The 16,769-nt window shown below is 45.3% G+C and overlaps 1 protein-coding gene across 1 annotated transcript in view; it reads left to right on the plus strand.

The window, feature by feature from the left end:
• The first annotated feature begins 493 nt into the window (after positions 1 to 493).
• Positions 494 to 16,769, plus strand: part of Lcmt1 (leucine carboxyl methyltransferase 1) — a 48,808-nt gene continuing 32,532 nt past the window's right edge. Inside the window, exon 1 of the mRNA XM_036175828.1 lies at positions 494 to 745. Within this exon, the coding sequence (XP_036031721.1) occupies positions 639 to 745 (107 nt within the window). The 5' untranslated portion in view covers positions 494 to 638. The remainder of the gene's footprint in view (positions 746 to 16,769) is intronic.

The following is a 16,769-nucleotide window of genomic DNA, read 5'->3' on the forward strand; positions in this document are numbered from 1 at the left end:
GTTTCCCCTACGTTGCCGAGAACCCTACACAGGCAAACGCTCTGAGCTACATACATCCCTAGCCACTTCCTAACATCTCAAAGGCAAGGAACCTGGTACAGTGTTAACGCCCTCTAAAATTTGTTACATTGTCCTGAGCCAGGACAGAAAGTAAAAACTTTAAACTTGTTTCTTCTGTATGGATTTTCTGCTCTTCATCCCAGTTCTAAGGATCCTGCTCCCACTTCTGCTCTGAGTTTACCGTATTTATAAAAGTTCCTGACCAGCAAAAAAAGCAAAAGGAAAATTCAGAGCACCTAATACTACATTTCCCAGAGAGCATCGCGGCCCACCCAGACGCTCGGGGCTCTCTTTAGAAACTTCCGGGTTGTGTAGGCGGAGCCTCAAGAGCCTTCCAAAGAGCTGCTCCGTGGTCTGACTGGCGAGGAGCCTGGTCTAAGAAACGTCATGACCCAGGCGCCAATCAGCAGGAAGATGTCTGGGCGGTCCGCGGGGGTGGCGTCACTGGACTGCGCCCGCCTAGCGCGCCGTGTCTCTGCTGCTCTGGTTTGTGTCTGTGTTTTGCCGCGTCTCCCACTGCTCATCGCCTCCGTTTCCATGTCCCTGGTGGGTGCCTCACCCCAGAACATCCCACGACCATGGCCACCAGTTCGAGGGAGTCCTCGTTCTCTTCCTGCGCTTCGAACTCTGACATTGATGACGAGGGAGTGCGCGGCACCTGCGAAGATGCTTCTCTCTGCAAGAGGTGCCTGGGGGCGCAGGGTTCAGGATCGGCGTCGGGGTCCCGGGCCTAGGTGGCAAGCGGGCCACTGTCCAAGGCACACGCTTGGACACTGGGAAGGAACCGCCGCACCCACCTGGAGCGGCCCTCACTTGACACCTGGGAAGTGCACGGAGCAGGGAGGGGTTCATTTAAGCTATAATTACCGAGCGTGTGTGTGAGTGAACCTGGGGTACCACGACTGGGAGTGAGGAGCTGAACAAAGCTTACTTGATCTTGGCCTTCAGGTATTAACTACAGCTTTGATGGGTTGGAAATGCAAATTTTCTTTGCTTTAGGTTGCGTCCTATTAAAATTGGTCATGATTCCCCAATGTGCACTTGAAACTCAGGCCTGTGAGGATAGATGGTAGGTGGGCTCTGCAGTGTGTGTTTGTAGAGTCAGTACTACCCACATGCCACAGTATTTACGCAGTGATGGTGGTGGGTCATTCATTAATTTTTTTTCTTGAAACGAAGTTATTGAGACATTACATTGTGCTAGGCCTTTACTTTGAGCTAACTGGTAGGGTTTCAGTGATTTTGAATACTTAAGGAGCAAAACAGACATGGTTTGGACCGACCAGACGACTCACAGCCTAGTTGGGAGGAAAAAACTCATCATTTAGTGTTGGGCTCTTGGAGATTCAGCAGCGTCTTTAGAGTTTGAAATTTATACAGGGACGTTTAAACTAGCAAGAAAAGACTGAAACAAGGGAGTAGACAATGTTTAGAACAAGGGAGGAGTGTGGGCTTTAGAACAATTAGGACATTGCCCAGGAATAGGAGGAGTAAGCTGGGGGCCAGAGAGGTATTATGATGTGGAGAATACAAGCTTTTTTTTTTTTTTTTTTTTTTTTTTTTTTTTGGTTTCTTGAGACAGGGTTTCTCTGTGTAGTTTTGCATATTTCCTGGAACTCGCTTTGGAGACTAGGCTGGCCTCGAACTCACAGAGATCCCCCTGGCTCTGCCTCCCGAGTGCTGGGTTTAAAGGCTTGCGCCACCACCACCCGGCAAATACAAGCTTTTTTTTTTTTTTTTTAAAGATTTATTTCTTTATTATGTATACAGTGTTCTGTTTGTATGTATGTCTGCACACCAGAAGAGAGCACCAGATCTCATTACAGATGGTTGTGAGCCACCATGTGGTTGCTGGGAATTGAACTCAGGACCTCTGGAAGAACAGTCACTGCTCTTAACCTCTGAGCCATCTCTCCAGCCCTGAAATTTTTTTAAAAATTACATTTATTCATGTTGTGTATGTCAGCAGATAGTGTAGGGCAGTGGCTCTCAACCTTCATGATGCTGCTGCCCTTTGATACAGTTCCTCATGTTGTGGTGAGCCCCAACCATAAAGTTATTTTCAATGAATCGTCTTACAAATATCTGTGTTTTCCAATGGTTTTAGGCTGCAGCCTTGCTGTTTGCTAAGCCCAATTCCTTTGTTATAGCCACACATGTCTTCTCCTCAGGATCATCATGCTTGATCCCAGTTGCTCTGGTTTTTGCTTACCATGCCCCAGTGTCCACCATAGCTGCATTATTTCCTCTGAGATGAGTGCTCCATATTCAATAGCCCCTTCAGTTCATCAGCCTCTTTGTAGCCACTCACTGTGCCTGGACATTGATGCTTCCCTATGGATGTCCTTGTCCTGAAGTCTTAAGTGATTCCTCTTGTGTCTCATCTAGTATCCCCAAGGATGAGGTGTTGGAGATGTGTGTTCTCCGTCTGTTTGTCACCCTTCCCATTTTCTGAGGTTCATTATATCCAGCTGGATCACTTCCCCAATAGCTGTTGTTTATCCTTTCCCAGTTACTCAACTGATTCCTTGAAGATTTGGGGGCATGGCTCACCTCTTCTATTCTCCCTTATTTCTTCTTTCTAGGCATGGGCCTTGGGGCAACATCTCCAAATCCCACAGCTGGTTTTTGTCAGACAACCTTTATAGGAAAGGTATAAAATATGGAGCACTTGAAAGCTTTTTGTGTCCTCTTTGCACAAAGGCCACACTAACCTCTGTGTTGTTGCAGTTTTGGACTATGTGGTGCCGAAAGGAGCACCTTTCTTAATTGATACAGTCTCTAGGTGAGCTCAGTGTCCCTGTAGGCACCCAGGGAATCCTTTGTGACCACCCTTTCGCACCAGGATATCCTGGATCTCCATCCTGGGGTACAGCATTCCTCTTTTGTGTTGGCTTGATCAGTTAGTTGTTGGAGCTCTGCCTACTTTCCTCAGGACCATGGCTTTCTCTATCATCAAGTCAGAACCTAGAGTTCATAGTCCGTCCTTCGGCAGTTGATTGGCAGTGCCCATATCTCTCTTGTCCTTTGGTCTTAGTAGACCTCTTCAGTGGATTAGGTGAGTAGTTAGAAGGCAGACAATAGCAAGGAGTGGTCCTGCTGGGTATGGTGGATCTCAGAGAAATGTCACAACTTCTGGTTTTCATTTCTTCTTGGAATACTAGTAAAACACATAGTAGGGCAACTTGATACTACTGTGAATTTGTATCTGCTAGCCCTATCTGTGCCCCTAACAAGTTGTCCATATAGTATGCTTCTCTGGACAACTCACACTTACTCTTTTCAAAAAAAATTCTGGTTGTGTCTGTGTCTGTGCACATGCGTGCATATGCATGTGTGTGTGTGTGCTCATTTGTGTACTGGCACATGTGCACATGTATGTGCATGTGGACATCAGTGTTGGATGTCAGGTGGCTTCCTCTGTTTTAGTCCACTTTATTTTTTGAGGAAGAGTTTCTCGCTGACTCTGGAGCTCACAGATTTAGCTAAATTCTCTGGCCAGTGAGCACCAGGGGTCTACTTATCTCTGCCTCCCCCAGAACCAGGTGGCAGTTGCAGTTTCTGGCCTTTTCCATGAGTGTTGGGGATCTAAACTCAGGCCATCTACTTTGTTTACACAGGAAGAACTTTGTTTGCTGGGAACACTGGGATTATAGATACTCATGCTAGGTGTCTGGCTGTTTGTGTGTGTTCTGGGTCCTGGGGGTTAAAACTCAGACCCTCATGCTTGTGTGTCAAGCACTTTTGCCCACTAAACCATCTCCCTAGCACCTGGTGTGTTTGTCTTTGAGATAAGATTTCATTCTGTAGCCCAGACAGGTCTTGAACTCCTGTCCTCTGTCTCAGTCTTATGAGTAGCTGGGACTAAACTTCATGACAACTATATCTACTTTCAAACTTGACTTTCTTCCCCCTCCAGTATACTGCTTAACAGAGGCCACAGAAGCCTTCGAGTGGAACTGATTAATGTCCCTGTGCTGGTTAGTTTTTTGTCAACTTGATGCAAGCTCAGGTCATCTAGGAAGAAGGAACCTCAATTGAGAAAATGTCTCCATGAGGCTGGCTTGTAGGCAAGTCTGTGGGGCAGTTTTTGGATTCATGATTGATGTCACTATGAGCCAGTGACAGTGCTACTCCTGGGCACGTGGTCCTGAGTTCTGCAAGGAAGCAGGATGAGCAAGCCATGGAGAGCAAGCCATGGAGAGCAAGCCAGTAAGCTTTGGCTTCTGCTTTGGTGCCTGCCCCAACTTTCACTTATGATAGACTATAATCAGGACATGTAAGCCAAACAAAATCCTTTCCTCCTGAAGTTGTTTTGGGTCATGGTGTTTCATCACAACAGCAATAAGCAAACTAAGACAGTGATCTTGTTTTTAATCTGTGCTTAGAATTTAGCAGTGCACATATTCTGCCTCACTTGTTACTCTTGCAGAATGCCTTGTGTTAGTGTTCTGTAAGATTGTTTATGTCCAGCAGGAAAACTCCATGGCCTTGCTGTGGGTGCCAAGCCAGCTGCCCTCAGATGAAGGCCTGGCTCATGCTAGCCAGCCGGTTCCTAGAGGTCAAGGCTGCTTTCCTTCCACAGTGGAGGGGGTGAATCTTCACGGTATACACAGAGGCTGCCAGGTATGAGAAGAAGCATGGACATTGAGGCAGAGCAATATGTTAGGGGAACTTGCCAGAGGTGGAAAAGGGCAGCAAGAGAGGTTCTGCAGAGGGATGATGGCAAGACCCACAGAGGGTGGACTCTATCCTCAGGCATGTAAGTGGGTGGATTGACATGGTCCAGCAGCACTCCTCTATTAGCTGTGCAGGAGATGGCTGGTGACAAGGGAGCTCTCTCTTTACCACAGCCCTGTAGTTGGAGATCTTCTCTCCAGGTGCCACCAAGGCCCCCGCGGTCCCACAACCTACATATAAAATAATCACTCAGACACTTATATTACTTATAAATATATAAGTATGGCTATGGCAGGCTTCTTGTTATCTAGTTCTTCTATCATAAATTAACCCATTTCTATTAATCTATACTTTGCCACTTGGTTTGTGGCTTACCTGTACCTTACATCTTCCTTGTCCTGGTGGTGGCTGGCTGTGTCTCTCTGTCCCAGCCTCCCACCTCCCAGAATTCTCTTCTCTCTTGTCCCGCCTATACTTCCTGCCTGGCCACTGGCCAAACAGCATTTTATTTATACAGAGCGATATCCACAGCACAGCCCAGTTATTCACCTCCCTCCCTCAGTCCCTGAATACATATCTTTATTCTGCCTGCTGGTCAGGGTCATTTTTATAATCACAAATATTATCCTGTCACTTGAAAGTCTTCCAGGTTTCTATCAGCCACAAGGTACAAATCTACATACAGTGTGATGTTTTACCTACTATGCCTTCTTATGATCCGCTGACTCTCCACTGAACATCTGTCTAATTAGAAATCTCCACTCAGATGTCTCAGAATGGCCTCAGATGCCCTACTGCTAACCCTTGCTAAAGATTACCCTAGCCTGTTCTTCCTTTGCTGTCCACCCCTCAGTACAGTGATCTCTGGTTATCAGTTCACAGGAAAACAGGGAGACATGGTCTTGGAAGTCCTCCATTTATATGGTCTGTTACCTAGATCTGTTACTTTTCCTCCCAAAGTATTTCTGGAATCCTCTTCTTTTTTTTCTTCCTCTGCTTCTGGTTTCTCAGTGCAAGGTGAGGTCAGGTGTGATCAGAGTTAAGGCACTAGTTTGCCTTCTGGGCTTCCTTGGTCATTCTTCCTTCTAATATGTATGTCATAGTGAAGCCAGAAGTTTGTAAAAGACTGGATGGATCATGTCTTTAACAGGCTTAATAGTTTCCTATTGATAATGACCTTACCCAGTTAGCAGGGTCCTGCTTGTTCTGAACTGTGCCCCAACATCACTTCATCCGACTCTGCCTTCCTCTGTGCTCTCCTTCCTCAGGGCCATTGAGCATGCTGGTCCCTCTGCTTCAGATGAGTTGATTTCATGTCATTTTACAGATTTGTACATTCATTCACCCAGAATTCTTTAGTGAGTGCCTGCTTCATTTATAGAAGTGGGGTCAGTACAGAAGTAAATAAACCAACTGGAGCTCTCAGAAACCAGACAGGAAACGAGCCACATACCTGTCATGCAATATGTGATTTGTAGGGAGGGTGACCAGGGAAGGTCCCACTGAGAAGACACATCTACAGCAAACACTTGCAAAAGTTGAAAGAGTAAGCCCTGAGGATGTCTGAGGAAACAGTATCCCAGGCAGAAAAGGCCCCCACCCCAAAGCATAGCCTGCTGGACCTGTTCCATAAACAGCAATACAGAGTCATTGAGAGGGAGAAGAGTGTGTGAATGATATAGTCTCATAACTTCAAAACATTTTAGATTATTTTATATGTATGAGTGGTTTGCCTAAATGTGTGTTTGTATACCACATGCACCCCAGGTTCCCATCAGAAGAGGGCATTGGGTCCTGTGGAGTTTCAGATAGTTGTGGCTGATGGGAATCAAACCTGGGTCTTCTGGAAGAACAGCAAGTACTCTTAACCATGGTGCCAGCTCTCCATCCCCTCTTGTAACCTTTCTCTTATGAGTTGGAGTCCTTAGAGGATTTTGAGCTAGAGAATGAATTGCCTGATGGGTTTTAAAAGGATCAGGACAGCTTCTCTGTGGAGAACATACTGTAGTGGGCAGGGATGGAGGCAAGGAGAGGAAGATTATCACTGCCAGGGATGTCTTAAGTGAGAACTGCAGTGCACATCCGTCATATTCTGGATGCTTTTGGAAGGAGGAACAACTGATAGAAAGGCTGACAGATGGATGTGGGCGAGACTGAGGACTCTTAGGATGATTCCAGGATGTTTGGCTTAGCTCAGCTGGGATGGGGCTCCCTCAAACAGATGCCTCTGATACCCACATTCCGTGACCTGCATGGCTTTGGGATTGACCTGATTGGAGTGATAGGGAACGAAGAAATGACAGACTCATAGACATGTACAAAAAAGATGGAATTGGTTGGGCCATTCTCTCTGAAAATACACAGGCAGCCCAGACACACCGTGTGTTGTACTATGTACTGCTGAAGGAGTCAAGTTAGCTGATCTTTGTAAGAGAACAGTCTCAGACTGGAGTCACCCCAGAGGAGGAAGCCATGATTGATACTTTTAGTACACACTGTTGGCATTTGTACTAGGACCAGAAGAAGACCTCGCCATTCCTCCAAGCCTGACCTGGGCAAGGCCTTACCAGTACCATGGGTCTGAGGCATTTTAAGGCTCATGACATGGCTATGCTCATATCAGCAGTAAACATTTACTCAGTACTTCATCTGTTCCCCATATCTGTAGTCCTATGCCTTCATCAATTGTTTGTCTAGCACCCTGTGTGTTTTCTTTGTGGTCAGCAGCTCAGGCATAATTCAAAAATCCATTGCTTAATGTTTGTATCTCCCAGGAAAACAATAAACTCAACCCAGAGCAGGGATGCATATCATTGAGCCACCTGACTCAGGAGCAGGTTATAGGGTTGCCTCTAGGCAAAGCTAGATTTGCCCTGAGGGCTCTGGCCCAGGCCTTTCTGGTGCACTGATTACATCTTTAGAGCTGTGCACCAGAGAGCAAGGGAGAGATTTGGATCTAAAATACTTTCAAAGCAGGTTCTACTTTCCATTTCAAGAGAAAATACACTAGTCTAGAAGTGGACCATTCTAGTGAAGAGAAATGAGCTTCAAAACTTTCCCATGAATGAAGTAACTTACATCATGCTCCACCTACCTGCCTGCCTTTCTTCCTTCTCTTCTTTCCTCCTTCCCTTGCTCTTTCTGATTGTTTATCTCTGTAGCTCAGGATGGCCTCAGATTTATGACCTTCCTACCCGAGTTGGGAATGCATGCGTACCTTACTCAGCCTGCTTTGTGCCTTGCCAGACCTACTTTCTCTTTTGTTTTTTATTTAAATTTACATTTGTTTGTGTATGTGTGTACATGTATTGGTGCTATGGGATACATGTAGAGGTCAGAGGATAATTTGTGGGAGTCAGTTCCCTTTCCACATGGGATTGAACTCAGGTTATTAATGCTTGGCAGAAAGCACCTTTAGCTGATAAGCTGTCTCACTGGTTCTAACAGTTTAATTCATAAACCGTTAGTGGTGAGCACTCCCTCCCTTCACGCCTTAACGTGAGCATTTTGTACCTGTGGTTTCACAACAATCTGCCTCATTCTCTTTAGCAGCTGTGTGTGGCTACAGTCTGCTGCACTTTGGGTGCTTTTTTTTTTTTTTAAACCTGTATTAAAATGGTTCCAGTGTTGCTATTAAAATCATACTGTGTAGCTGAACAGTCAAGAGCTTGACAGTAAGAGCAGAGGACCCGGTGTTATGAATTATTGCATGGGGAGGGGTGGGGCTAAGCAGATGCACACCATGCTGGCATGGTGGCAGTGGTGGCCAGTAATTCACAACCCAGACCCTGCATCCACATGGAGAGTTTATTATAATAGAGAGATGAAGAGAAAGATAGGGAAGAGAGAGACAGAAAGAGAGAAGGAGAGAGAGAGATTGAGGGTGCGGACCTCGTGGGAGGAAAAAGCGGTAGCGAGGGAGAGAGAGGAAGGGGAGGCATTTTCCCTTAGAATGAGGCTTTTATGTCAGGGCAGGGCGGAGCCAAGGGGTGGGTGGGAGTTCAAGGGGCGGGTCAGAATATTAACACCTGGGTTCAATTTCCAGCATCTACATGGCAGCTCACAACCACCTGTACCTCCAGTTCCAGGGAATCTGACACTCTTCTGGCCTCTAAGGGAACTGCACACATGTGGTGTATAGACATGTGTGCAGAGAAAAGTCATACTCATAACAGTTCTATGTCTTTCAGTGAAGTTTGTTTGCTGCGTTTCATAGTAATGGAAGTTGTCAATGTTTATGATGCTATTCCTGACACTTGTTAGGGGGAGGAGACGGGGGGGGGGGGGGGGGGGGAGAGAGGGTGAGAAGGACAGGGGGACAGGCGGAGAGAGGGAGTGAGTTTGTGTTTGTGTGCCCGAGAGTGCATATGGAAGCATGGAGATGTCAGGTATCTTTTCTTGATCGCTCTCCGCCTTTATTTTTTGAGATAGGATCTCACGGAATCCGAAGCTCGTTGGTCAGTTAAGCTCTGGCCAATGAATGGCATAGATCTGTCTGTCTCTGCCCCACCCAGTGCTGGGGTTACAGGTATATGCCATTGTGTCTGAGTTTTTACATGGGCCCTAGGGATCTCCACTTGGTCCTTATTGTGCATGGCAGGCAATTTATCGAGTGAGCCAGCTCCCCAGTGCAGTCTTTACTTTCAGACTAATCCTTGGGAAGATTATTCCTATGCATTCTAAGAGTTGCATTTTAGCATTTTGGTGGGCTTTATGTTTTGAAATAAGAATATATGTGTTATAAGGTTACAGTGTTAATTTTGCCCCTTATCTACTGACTGTACTGATTTGAACCACATGTTGTGGTATATACTAAATTTTCATACTTAGTATGTGTGTGTCTACCTTATTTTGCAGTTGAGATTGTGTTTGTCACTTTGATGACTGAAATCATTGACCTAAAAGTTACTTAATTGTCTGTTACCCAGAGGCCCTTCCCTTGTTTCTCAGGATAAGGAAAGTATAAACTTCTAGTTCATTTGATCAGCTGGTTTAGGAAGGAAAAGCAAAAGCAGAAGACACTGGCAGCAGATGTATGTCTCGAGCCCCCTTTCATCAAGGGAGCAGTATCCTTTGGGGAAAGCCTACTGAATAGACTGGTTGTTGTTTTGAGACAGGATCTCTCCATGTAGCTCTGGTTGTCCTAGAGCTTTCTGCTGGCCTTGGACTCACAGAGATCTGCCTGCCTTAGCCTCCTGAGTGCTGGATTTAAGGTATGTGCCATCATCAGGGAGATAAGAGCCATATCCCCAGCCCTAGATTTGACTATTCTTGGACAGTCTATAATGAATCATGTAGTACATATTCTTCCTTTCTTTTTTTAACATAGGATTTCACTGTTCAGTCCTGGCTGGCCTGGAAGTTGCTGTATAGATCAGGCTGACCTCGGACTCAAGAGTGCTGGAATTAAAGGCTTGTTCCAGTATGCTTTTGTACTCAGTGCATTCTTTGAGATTTATTCATGTGTATAACATCAAAGATAACACAGACACAGATAATAAAGTAGATTTTAATCGGGAAAACTCCTCCATTTCAACTCATTCCAGCATGAACTGAACCGAGCTTCTGGTTCCATAGAATTGACTGGCTGAATGTGTCAAGAAAGAATGAGAAAACAAGGAAGTATGCAGATGCTCAGTGGGGTTATGGAGTTGAAAATCACAAACTTTGGGAAGGCAGGGTTGGCTCATGTCAAATCTGCCTGGTTTTGCTAACTGGTGTTTGTGAAGTTAGGCGCCCCTTCCCCCCCCCCCCCCCCAGACTAGGAGACAGACAGGGCCCAGCTGGAAAGAAAGTAACTTCTTTTAGCAGCCTGAAATTTTCTTCGACAGGTACCCTAAGGTGGGTTAGGGTCTTCCTAGAGATGGTCCTTAAGCTGTCAGCAATAGGTAGTGTTTGTTCAGATCTGTATCGCCTATGGCTAAGGCCTAGTCAGCAAGCAGGCTCAGGAGCCTGGCTGGATATTTGGTTAGAAGTCCTCTGCTCCTGTTTCTGTTGTCTGATTTGTCCATTCACCTGCTGATGGACACTCACTGGCTCCTGTTATGGATCCTGTACATTGGCTTTGGTGAGCATTCTGGTTTCAGTCTTCCATTTCTCTCAGATTCTTTTTGTTTCAGAGTTGCCCAGTTGTGGTGATTGAACATTCTGAAAATATCTCTTACATTCTAAGAGAATGGAACTTTCACTGGACCTCACAGCCGGTTAATAATACACCTTGAGGTCACTTAAGACTCAAGACTGATAGCCTCCTGTGTACTCAAACTGTTTGTTTAACCTGCCTTTAGGAGAACAATGTAACCATCAACTTTCCTTGCCTTGGGTTCCCACGAAATCAGCTTTTACAACCTTAGCTAATGCATAGCTGCAATCTTAAATTATATACTCTTCTATCCCCCTGACCAGAGTAATGCACATGAGTCATTAGGTGAAAGCAACAAATACAGAAGTTAGAAGCAACTCCCTAAGATCTACCATACAGGTTGAAAGCACCCACTTATGGAGATTGGTTGATAAACAGTATTTGTTATCTGGTCAGGTAGGATCAGTTGGAGCCAGTGACTTAATCCCTGTAAACTCTTGTTAAAGATTTCTGTCAAGTATCCCATTCCTTCTCCAGCTTTCTATGCTGTTCAGTAAAGTACAGAGCAACCCTTTGTGAGGGACAGACACATAGACACAGATAGACACACACAGAGACAGTGTCATACATATGGCAGACAGACACACACAGACAGCATGCAGACACAGGGACAGATTCACAAGACAGCCTTCATCAGGCACAGATTTAGACTCATACCACAGACAACAGAGGACAGAGACAGCACAAAGTAGAGAACTCAGAGCTGGCCTTCGTTAAATGACTCCACGGGGAAGTCATTTTCTTTCTTCCCTTTGTCTACACTGGTGCATTATTGGTGACTCAGTTAATCACTAATGGCATTATAATCGTTGAGCCTAGTCATGGGGAGGTTAATTTTCACCCACCACACTTCCCTCCAAACCTGCGTGTTTACACGTCCCTCTAGCGATGCACTGGAACTCTAGTCCTAGATTTCTGTCACACGTAGCATCACCAGAGGTGTGAAATGCAGCTCATTATGGTTTTAAGTCGTATTTTGCTGGTGACTAATGACATCAAACTCTTTTTTCTTGTATTTATTGGCCATTTCTACATCTTTTGTCTAGTGTGTTCAAATCCTTTGCCTGTTTTTGTTGATGTTATTGTTCATTTGTTGGAGGTCACATTATATATTCTAGGTAGAATCTTTTGTCAGGCAAATATGTTGTGTGTGCATCTATTTACATGCACAGGAAAATAAAATACTAGAATATCATTTACAATAGGACAAAAGATAAACTATGATAAGGATAAATTTAATGAGAGATGTGAAACCTCTCCACACAGACAATTGCAGAATACTGATTGAGATTAAAGATTTAAATGGAAATGTACTTACTTTCTCACATTGGAAGGTAGGGTGTTGCTAAGATTTCTGAGTCAGGTATAGGATAGTGCACACTTGTAATCATAGCATATGTGAAGTGGAGGTAGGAGGATCAGGAGTTTAAGGCCATTTTCAGCTACATAGTGAGTTTAGGGCCAGCCTGGGACCCTGCCTCAGAAACAAAATAAAACAGAAAGTAGATTTCTGTTCTGTTCAGATTGACATATAGAGTCATTGTAGTCCAATCAAAATCTTGTCCCATCTTTTTTTGAAGAAATAGCAGGTTCACTCTAAAATGCATATGAAAATGCAAAGGATCTGGAAGAAAGATCCTGAGTGTCTTGAAAAGATCAAATTGGAGAACTTGCACTAACTTTAATTATAAAGCTTCCTGTGGAACTGTGGAGTGAACAGTGGTATAGATTTAGAGGAGTCAGTTAGTACAAAAGCCAGGCAGCAGAGAGAGATGAACTGGTACTCAATTCCCTTCTTTTTTATTCACTTTAAAACTCCAGCCCATGGATGGCAAGGGTAAGGGAAATAGACCCTCCTCCCCAAGCCCTTGCCACCTGCAGCAGGCAGGAGAGCCGACCATGGGAGCATGAGAATGGGACAGCTGGCCCTGCCCTCACCAAGTGCAGCAATCCAGAGAGCAGGCCCTGCACCTCGCCTGGGTAAAACAGTAGAGCTGGCCCTGGTGGTGTGAGTGTGGGTGAGCTGGAGCGAGGGTGTGAGGGCAGGAAAACTGGCCCTTCTCCTTGCTGTCTGCTACATTGGGTGAGCTAGCCAGGGCAGTGCTGGAGAGCTCCCCCGGGTGGTGATGATGAGGGAAAGCTGGCGGGCTGACCAACCCAGCTACCACCCAGGCCCAGAACTAGAACTATAAGGTAGCTCACCCCAACACCCACCTTATCTATGAACCGTTGGGTTATACGAAGGGACAGACCTGCAGAACCAAAGCTACAGGATCTCCAGGACACAAGGCAGCAAAAGGATGTCCCAGAGAAGTCCTAGTGAGAGCCCAGTGTCGAGGGTGCAGCAGAAGCCAGCGGCCTCAAGCCACACCAGTGACCCACTGGAATGATCACTTACAAGTAAAGATGTACGGACTAAAGGGTATACTGTGTGACTCACTGGACCACACTACAGCTTCCATACTGAGATTTTATTTGTTTTGGTTTTCTTTTTTGGTTTTCCTGTTAAATATTGTTTTGTGGGGGGAGGTTGCAAGAGCAGAGGGTGGAAGCTAGGGGACTGGGAGATGAGTGGGATCAGGGTGCATGATGTGAAGTCCACAAAGAATCAATAAAAAGGTAAAAAAAAAAAACAAAGAAAAAAAAAAAGCTCTAGCCCATGGAAGGGTGCTGCCAACTTCTCTCAGTTAACCCAGTCTAGAAACTCCCTCAGGTGTGCCCAGAGATTGCTTCTGTGGTGATCCCGTCAAGTTGACAATGGAGATTGACCATCACAGCATCTTGGCCTTGTATTACACATTACCTCTTGTTTTGCTAAGTTGTAGACTCTGTACCAAGGGACCTTTCTGGTTGAACTCTCTTGCCATTGCAGCCTGCTGTGAACGTTGGTACCGTTTGTCGGTGTTCGGTGACTGCTTTCAACAGTGCATGGGTTCCTTTTCCATGACCAGATTGCCTGGTGTAGATACTTAAGGGAGGAGAGATTTCTTTCGGCTCCCAATGTTAGAGGGTACAGTCCGTCCTGGTCTCTTTGCCTCAGAAGCCTGAGTGGAAACATGGCTGCAGGAGCTTGTGGTGGAGGAGAAATGTTCTGGCATGGCAGACCAGGAAGCAGAGAGGGAAACGCCAGTGCTCACATGGCTTTTTTTCTCCTTCATCCATCCAGGCCCCAGCCAGTGGCCTGGCATATCCCACATTTGGGTGGGTCTCTGGAGGTATGTAGTTTTTTGTATGCTTCAAGAATTCAGATCAGGCTGGTGCACTCAGCCCTCAGAAAATGCTTAGGTACAGCCTATATGACCCTGAAGATGCTGCTTCCTGCTTTCCATTTATAAAGCAAGAGGAAAATGCCCAGGCAGTGGGAGGGAAAAGTGAAATTGGAAGAAGTGAAAGAGCAGTAATGAAATTATAATTGGAGGCAGTGAGAGGCCTTGGGGACCACAGGCAGAATGCAGTTCACATCCAGGGTTGAAGTTTGGTACCAAGAACGGTCTTTGCAACCAAGAATAATATGTGTGTTGTTTATATATCTAGACACACACACACACACACACACACACACACACACACACACACACGCGCACACGCGCACACGCGCACGCAGGTTTTCTACACTCCAAGACGTTCCACAGCTTGCGATATGCACCTTACTTGCTGCCTGTAAAGCAATAGCACCCTCCAAGGAGAGTGTCAATATTTGCAATAATGCCTGGCATGTAGTAAGCATTTGGGGAGGGTCCAAACAGTACTTGAGGCACCAGCCTTGATTCTCAAGCTGGAAGGTCAGGAGGGCCCTACCCAGAACCTGTCAGAAGGGATTTTGCACCTCTCAGACGAAGGACCCATTGTTGTAGTTGGCACTCAGGCAAATTGGATGTGGTCAGTAAACGTTTCTCGAATGAATAGGTGGTTGGACTAGACTGGTGTTTCCCATGAACATGAGAATGGTTTTGGGTGGGACAAAGACATTTTACATCTTAATAAGTAAGTGTGCATTGCAGTGTGTGTTAGAAGAAAATACAAGGGCGCATGTCAGCTATGCAAAACAAAAACGCGAGCCATTTAAAGACCTGCTGCATTGGGCAGGTAGTGGATGAGTGTTTAGAAACGAAAGCAAGGGTGAATTAAGTAAAGGTGAAGCTGGCGCTCGGTGTCTTTCCAAGCTGAGAGCTCTCTCTCTGTATGTAGACTTTGAAAAGGAAGGTGGGGTCTGCAGAGAAATGTTCTGGGGCTTTGTGCAGGGGGGCGCTGTGGAACTGGCAAGTAGAGTTGGTGCTTAGCATCATGGGTGGCGTGGAGTTAACTGCTGCTGATGGCATTGCAAGCGTTTGGTATCTACTGGGGCAGTCTTGGGCACCTGTGGGTTAGTTCTTAACAAAGTTGGGACATCCTACATGTGGAGTTTTCATGGGCAGTGTTCTTTTGGAAAACTCGTTGTGCCCATGCTTGCTTATTTTTTTTAGGATAAAATCCTGCAGTGAGATTGTTGGCTCACCACGTATGTGTGTATTCCGTGCTTTATATTCCTGCTGGCACAGCACCTATGGCAGAAGTGTGCCTGATCACTGCCTGGCAGGGGAGCTTAAGCATCCTCTTCCTTCTTCTCTAAACCCAAGGTCCACTCAAATGCTTGTGTTGCCAGTTTGAAAGAGAAATAGCACTCTATGTGAGCTTTTATTTTACCTTTAAAAATTATTATTGAGGCTGAGTTTTTTGTGTTTGTTAATTAGCTGTATTTCTTTTGTGAGTTGCCCCCAAATATGTCTTTTCATCCATTTTTGTTTCTTCTGGGAAATCTGGGGTGTTTCTCCCTAATTTTCAAGAGTTCTTTATTTTTGAGGATATAAGTGCTTTGTGATAGTAGTTCTGGTTGAATCCTTGCCTTTTCAGTTTATTTGATAGTCAGGCGTAAATGTCTCCTGTGGGGAAGGCAGCTGTTTGTGTGTTGTGCAAGTCTTTGTACTTTACCCCTTTGGAGTCTGATACCATTTATCCTTTGTGTGTCTCATGGTCTCTGTCAGTAAGTGCCGCCATCACCCGTGCCTGTAGGTGCAGTAGGTATTTGCTGGCATGGCTGGGCAGTTGCCACTGTAGCCCCTGGTTGCCTTTCTCAACATAGTGTTATGGGCCATTGAACACAGGCTTGAACTGCTGTTTGAAACTCAGTTTTGATGCCTTCTGATCCGAGTCAGATGAAAGAGTGAGAATCAGAAGGTCCAGTGACACTCTCTTTGAAAAGCCCCTGAGACTCATGGATTCTGTGCACTGGAACCAGTAAGCATTTCTTTTTGTAAATACACCAGTTCATTTAGTTATACACCGATCTCAAATTGATGGCCTGCAAACCCCAGAATTTGACGTTTTTCTTCCTTCCTTCAAGATTCTTTTTTTCCTTCCTTACCCATCATGTGTTGTAAAGTCCTGTGTGTTGGCTGTTGTGCTGGATCAAATGGTGAGGACCTGATCTAACAACTTGGTTTAGAATATTCCCTTTTCCTTTCCTGTGGTAAGGATTGGCAAGAACTGTTCTTGTTTCAGCCAAAGATAATGCTTGTTGCCACTAGATGGCACTGCAAGATTCCTCTGAAAACTCAGATAACCACCCACAGTGAGAAGACAGAGCACTGCAACTCAACACAGCTTCAAAACTTTTGGAAACAATCTTCACCCTTTCTGTGTGTAACACATGGTGGTATTTTCTATTTTATTCTCTTCTTCATATTTAAAAAATGAAGATGTGCACACTGTTCAAATGGAATTTGAAAACCATACAGTTTGTTTGTTTGTTTGTTTATTTATTTATTTATTTATTTATTTTGTGGTATTAGGTTTGAATGTAGTGCCTTAGGCAAGAATGGTTCCACTGAGCTGTTTTGTGTTTTCACTT

Source organism: Onychomys torridus, chromosome 1, assembly GCF_903995425.1.
Source record: "Onychomys torridus chromosome 1, mOncTor1.1, whole genome shotgun sequence".
Lineage (NCBI taxonomy): Eukaryota > Metazoa > Chordata > Mammalia > Rodentia > Cricetidae > Onychomys > Onychomys torridus.